The sequence below is a fragment of the Nanorana parkeri genome, unplaced genomic scaffold (assembly GCF_000935625.1).
Source record: "Nanorana parkeri isolate BGI_ZX_2015 unplaced genomic scaffold, ASM93562v1 scaffold145, whole genome shotgun sequence".
NCBI lineage: Eukaryota > Metazoa > Chordata > Amphibia > Anura > Dicroglossidae > Nanorana > Nanorana parkeri.
The window spans coordinates 810,217-817,022 of NW_017306413.1; the positions used below are offsets into that span (position 1 = coordinate 810,217).

At 36.9% G+C, this 6,806-nt stretch overlaps 1 protein-coding gene across 2 annotated transcripts in view; it reads right to left on the reverse strand.

Annotated features, from left to right (window-relative positions):
- Positions 1 to 765: 765 nt before the first annotated feature.
- The window catches only part of DIP2C (disco interacting protein 2 homolog C), a 358,168-nt gene continuing 352,127 nt past the window's right edge, over positions 766 to 6,806 (reverse strand). For both annotated transcript variants that reach the window (XM_018554178.1, XM_018554179.1), the window contains 4 exons: positions 6,073 to 6,247; positions 3,355 to 3,478; positions 2,099 to 2,856; positions 766 to 777 (listed from right to left, as the gene is read on the reverse strand). In XM_018554178.1, coding sequence (XP_018409680.1) covers positions 2,604 to 2,856; positions 3,355 to 3,478; positions 6,073 to 6,247 — 552 coding nt within the window. In that variant the 3' untranslated portion in view covers positions 766 to 777; positions 2,099 to 2,603. The remainder of the gene's footprint in view (positions 778 to 2,098; positions 2,857 to 3,354; positions 3,479 to 6,072; positions 6,248 to 6,806) is intronic.

Genomic DNA, 6,806 nt, shown 5'->3' on the forward strand with positions numbered 1-6,806 from the left:
AATTTCAAGTGAATATGTACTCAAAATGTTGCTCAAAAGGTTACTCAAAGTCTTGCTGGGGAGTATAAGGGGCAATAGGAGGATTGCAATACTTAACAATGATGTTTCTGTGATGAGAACCTAAGAATTTGGTAATGTGAACAGTGTTGAAAGGGAGGGCTCAGAGTTTAGTTTTGAGTCTCAATCACATGACACACAGCCTGGAGCAGCATTTTGTTTTCCTATTTCCTACAGGGCATATATTATGGCCCTTCTATTACTATTTATCTGTTTCATAATGTAATATTTTAAAATAGGTCTGCTCTAAAGAGAAACAGTCACTTTGTCCATATTAGAGCAAAGTGGGATTGTCTACACCTAGCTCACACCAGACATGTATACTTATTCAGCCATTATCTCTTTACTGCTATCCTGCCTAAGCTCAAATGTTGGAGCTTAGCTCGAGGGAGATGGCATTACTCCCCCCCCTGACAGTGATTGGTTGTTAGTCCACTCATACAGGTGAGGTCACCTGTTTCCCCCTCCCCCTAGCAGGAAGCCCTGGTCAAATAACAAGGGCACTGTGGGGAGGCGATGAGGAAGTAACTATACATGCCAGGTATGGTAGGGTATGTGCAGACAATGTCTCTTTGTCCAGAATGGGCAAAGTTATGGGGTCTCTTCAAAGGATATAATGGATAAGTTACTGGATTAAAGAAATCTTGGAACGGAATCTATTCACAATATTAAATACATTGGAAGTAAAAAAAACTCATATGCCTTATCATTTTTAAATTTCTCTTTTTTATGAGCTTTAAGTAAAAATTCAGAGGGAGTGCAAATCAACTTTAAAAACCTCTATGAATACTTTTTTTGAAATACTCAAATATCTTTGCATCTGAAACAATGTAGATGGAACGAGTGAGGCAGCAAACTAACAAGGATTTGGATCGGCCTATGAATTTCATGTAACCGTCTCATTCCCCAACATTCTTATTTACTTTGACTTTCTTCATATATTAAATGTATCCTCTGATCAGCACACACGTTATACAATTGTATCTACTGTTGCTTCTCTAAGAGAAAGAAAAAAGAAAAAAAAATGATAGTGCATTTCAGCCATACGTTTTGTACACCATCTAAAGGATGGTATTTTAAATCCACTTGCTGGTATCTAGAATAACTTTTTATACGGGAACACAGGCAATCCACGATTGCAGTTTTTAAACGAAGATTGTGAATAACACCCAATTATATACAGTGGGAGACACCATGCAAGTGACATGTACTGCATCGTAAACATTAAAATATATCCCTTCCCGCATAACCCATTAGTGAATTTATAATTTCATATATATATTTGATGTGATACTATCCACTCAAGATAATACAACGCATTTTTTTATATTAGCAAACATTACAAGAGTTTTAACTTTCTTGAATGCCGTTTTGTTTTATACTTCTAAAGAGATCAAAATAAATTAAACATTTTATACATAATTACATATGGAGAGTTAACTTATTTTATCTTTTTAGCTCAGTACAAAGATAATTGCCAAAGTCCACCTTATGAATATTATTTATATTATTTTTTTCTTTCAACTGATTCAACAATCACTAGCTTTATTACTCTCAATCTGAGATGAACAGCAATTTTTAATTAGTGTGCTTACTTATGAATAGCTACGCAAATTCTCTTGAGGCTGCAAACTGAGGCTTTGAGATGGCTGGGCTATATTAAGTACCAGCCAGTTTTAGCCCCTGGGAGGCATAAAATTTAAATAAAACTTTATTTTTCCATTTAAAGATTACAGTAGTCTGTTTTGGTTGCAAAATGGCACATGATAACCCAATGCATGTTCATGTTGGTTTGCAGCCAAGAACTAATAGGTTCTCTATCAGAAGGAAAAGCAAAGCTTATAAAATAAAGTAAAAAATAAAATAAAATAAAAAGTCCCTTCTAATATATCAGTGGGTTAAACACTGGAAAGATTAGCAGCTGACACACTTTGGCCTCAATCCAGTACCCAAGAACATACATCGAACTATGCCTTTTCTGTAAGTTACATTATTATGGATTTGGAACATTTTCTTAACCGTACCTTTTCGTCCCCCACACATTATATTTTCAGATTAGGTTGTGTCAACGAGTTGATGCAATCCCATCGTCAAAGTTTTTATAAGTCAACCTATTTCCATTATATTGAAAAACAAAATCCTTCATAAAATCCACAGCTACATAATGAAAACAATGGGGTCAGTCTAGCAACATAAAAACAAATAACTTCTTTTAAAAATTGGCATTTAAAATGAAAAAAAATATGATGAGGTCACACAGGTCTTTAAATTTCAGAGACCTGTAGAGTTCTCAACTCATTCAATTGAGGCAACACAGTACCCTAAAAAAGTCTTTTGGTGCTAAAGTGTAGTGGTAAAAACAAAAGCACATTTCACATTCTGTCTGCCCAATTTTTTGAGGAATTGGTACGTTAAAATGACAAAAACTGCTCCATTCTGAACAAAGGTTATCCCCTTATTTGCACGTTTGATTTTCTTTTTAGTGGACACAAAAATTTTTTTTTACATCTATTGTGAAGTCCATGGAAGCCTTAAAATTTACAAGACTACATGTTGTAGGCCACATATATGGGATCCAGCTGATCTGCCAAAAACCCATCTCGTAGGTGCATACGTTGTTTCTCTCCACGGGAGTTGATAGGAATGACACCAATGTCCACCACTACAACCACGCCTACGATAAGATAATGTTCTTCCAAGATCACATTGGTGACCAGTGGTACAAGATCCAGGGCTTCCTGTTCTGAGCCATCAAGCTCCACAACGACCACTAACAAGTTCGTCCAAGTAAAGACGGCACTAGAGAATGAAAGTCAAATTCAGAACCAATGTATTTATGAAAACATACCTATAATATGTTCCAAAAGCTTGTGACCTATCAAATGTATACATTACTAGTAAATACGTAATTGTATTGTTCAAGCATCGCTATATTATTTACGTAGAAACAACAGAAATACCTACTGTATATAATAACTACACCTACTGAACCATATTTCCAGCAACATAGAAGCTACTGTGGTTTTCTTTGTAGTTCAGTAATGCTAATCTGTTGTATCCACAACAATTATTGTTCTTCCTACTCTTATAATTAAATGTAATGTTTTGGCTAAGCACCAGTGGACAGAATCAGCCACCAGATCACTGTTGTGACTTAATAGGGAGGTACAGACACTTCAGAAACCTGAACACTATTGTTACCTCTATATATACTTTTGCAGTAGTACTGTCACACCTGTAGTGTAATGTTCTATAGTTTAAGAAGAACAAAAAATTTAAACTTCCAAAGATATTTACCATTCTGTTACACTCTTGTGGGCTCTGATCACAGAAGTCTCTATATCAATTGGGTGATACCTCATCCCTCGCAATTCCATTGCTTCATCTAGAGCCCCCACAACATACAGGGCATCATGGCGTTCTATATAAAGAGAAAAAAAGAAAACCTCTATTAGAACGTACAGTAAGAAAATTAGTAACTCCAGTCCACTCTGGCTGATCAATGTACATTGCAGTGATTTTCACAAACTTTGTTGCAGATTCTGACCTTGTTTTTTGTTCTGCAGTGTCCTTTCTGGACTGATTCCTGAATGGGAAAGCTCAAGTTCCTTTTAACCACCTGATGCCCTTTCAGTGTTCCAACAAGGAAATGTGCAGTGCCAGCATCCATTTAGAAGAAGCTAACCCTTAGGTAGCATCTTACCAAAAATCAAATTTCATTTGCAAGGGATACCTAAAATATTGTATCTTAGTGCAGACAACTGGTAAATCTGAAAGCCAATTACACAAGCAGGAAATTACATTTCTGGGGGCATTGCTAGCATCAAAGGTGTACAGAACGCCTACAGGTTGCCATACTGCATTACGTTTTTTGAATAGTTTTAGAAAATTACAGAGGCTTCAGATTGATTAATTTTTAAAAACATGAAATTACAAAATGGTTTATGTAGAAATGTTATATGCTATATATTTTTTTTAAGGAAAGTGGAGTTTTTCTATAAGGCAGATCTAAACCCTTTCACTAAAAAGTCATAAAACGTTAAGTGTATGTATAGCCAAAACTTTTAAAAAGTTTTTGAGGTCTGCGCCCAGTTTGGAAGGTTTTCATTCACTTCCTGTTTTGGAGTCGCAACAGAAATCAAAGGAACTCCTGCAAATTGAGGGGAATTCCCTCTTAGACAATTGTTACTGGAACAGTTATCCATATTGCAAGATTTCCCTCTCACCTCCCACTCCTGTCACAAAGACAATGGTCACCAGTACAAACAGAGGGTAAATATCTCCAGTGTGATAAACACAGCAAAAAACCTGACATGGCCCCAATCCTCCCGCACTCCATCCAAAAGTATATATATTAAAAAAAAAAGTTTGGCCTATAAATATTCTTTAATGTATTTTGTAATTTGTAGGTCGTTTTCAAACTTTTTTTTTTTTTACATCTGCACCTCTCTACAAAATAAAACCTGGTAATCCTGCCTTAAGGCTTGTTGTTCAGTAACTTATGTTATGGGTTGACAACTGACTCCCAACTGTTGTCAACCTGTCACATGGTCCCCTGGTGGAAACTGCAAGTGGCCTGTGCTGACACACATTGCACAGGCATGGTCAATGTCAGGCCAATGATGTGTAGCCAACATTGGAGCAGGTCCATGTATGCAGAAAGTGACTGAAAGATCAGCAATACGAAGATACAGAAAAGGGTGAAATTAAGGTGCAAATGGTATTTTTAAAAAAAGGGGGTTGGGAACAATATTTTAGTGTATGTATTATAAACATGTTAAAGCAAATAATAAAACAGTACCAGCTAAAAATTCTACATAATAACTGTATCAGTAAATTCTTAAATTGGACCTTCAGGCAAACACCTTTGCTATAACTCAAATGGTGGTGAGAGAGGAGAGAGGGAGAGAGGGGCAGAGAGAGAGAGAGAGGAAGAGAGGGGCAGAGAGAGAGAGAGAGGGAGAGAGGGGCAGAGAGAGAGAGAGGGAGAGAGGGGCAGAGAGAGAGAGAGGGGGAGAGAGAGAGGGGGGGAGAGAGAGAGAGAGAGAGAGAGAGAGAGATGTATTGAAGGTAGTGGAAACACCTGTTTTGATGTCGCCTCTCAATAATCAAGTTCTAACCATGACTCTAGCTAGATGTTCTATACTGCTAGACTGAACATGGGCTATAACAGGGACACAGCCGGAAATAAGTTTTGAGGCTGCAAAATAACTAGCTGCAACACTTGTAACCTTATATCTGCTTATAGCCTCATTTATTAGACATAACTGATACAACATGCTACTTATTACTATAAAAGTAAAATAAATGGCATACAGAACTCCCCCTCCCCACTTTCCTTTTGCCTAATATACGGACATCCTTTTGGGAGGATAAGTACCTGTCAAAAGCATAGCAAATACAAGCTGAGTACATGCTACAAAAATATATAATCAGAGGTTACCTTCAGTGAAAATCTCATGTCAAAACCATGTATAGGTCCCAAGATGGGCGACTCAAGTTATAGACAAATCTTCTGCAATGGTTGAGCAAAATGCCACCTCCTTCCAGGTTTTCAATTGGCTCTTTTCATGTAATGACCAACAGACAAACTCAGGAGGTAAAAGTGGGTTCATTGTTTACAAGGAAAGCATATAGGTATTAGCTGCCTGTATCTTTGGATCTGCTGATTTGACATGCTTTTTTCAATGACCTCTCCTCATGCATTTCTCATTATATACTCTGTAATGTATATACTTTATACTATATGTTGAATTTGTCAGGTTTATTTTAACTTCAGTTACAATTAACTGTTGGGATGGGCCATTACTCCCCACGTCCTTCAATGATTTCAGGGTCCTGGCCAGAGTACGGAGATAATCATTCTGACTGTTCTATAACTATAATTTGCTGAATGCTTGCTCTGGGTCATTGACTCTAAAGCCAGACACAGCCAGGCAACCAGATTTTTCAGAGACAGGCCAGGAATGCCAGCACACATATTTTTCACATGGCAAGCATACTTTTATATCTTACCTCCATTTGCGTCAGTTAGCTCTGTTCTTCTCAGGAACCCCAGGTAGCCCGTCCGCGCCCATACAGTTTGTGTGTCTCCAAAGCTGAGCCGAGAACTGAAGTGGTCAGATTGTAGGGACTCGTCTCCATAGATTGTGAAGTACCCGCTGGCATTATGTGCACTATGTACCCAAATCTACAATTTAAGAAACATAAGGTAAATCATATTTAAATGCGCCCACACGATGAAAACAATGCACATTGCAAACTGTTTGGTTGTATAGTCTTTATTATAAAGCAACATATATAAAACTTTATGAAAATGCACTGCTAAGAAATCTGTCTCATAAAGGCATGAACATCAGTGAGTCAAAATAACGACTGCTTAGTCAGATTTCTCATTTATTACTGCTATATACTTAGAAAATGCAAGTATTGAGCACAAGTGACAGGTATGTACTAAAAACGTGTTAATTAATGACTGGACTGCACATTAAAAGCATTACATGTGAGAAAGCATTAAATCCTCGTATTGCACTTTACTTTCTTAGGTCTGAAAGCTGAGCATCTAACATGACAATTAGTATTCGCTGTCTACCTAGATCAATAATCTATTTCATATGTGTTACTAAGCTCTATATCCTTATACTAACTTCTTATAGTATCGATCGACAGATGACTATGAGAATTATTAAACTATATTTCATCATGGTACAGATCTACGCAGCCAATTACTAAAAAAAAAAAAAAAGAAA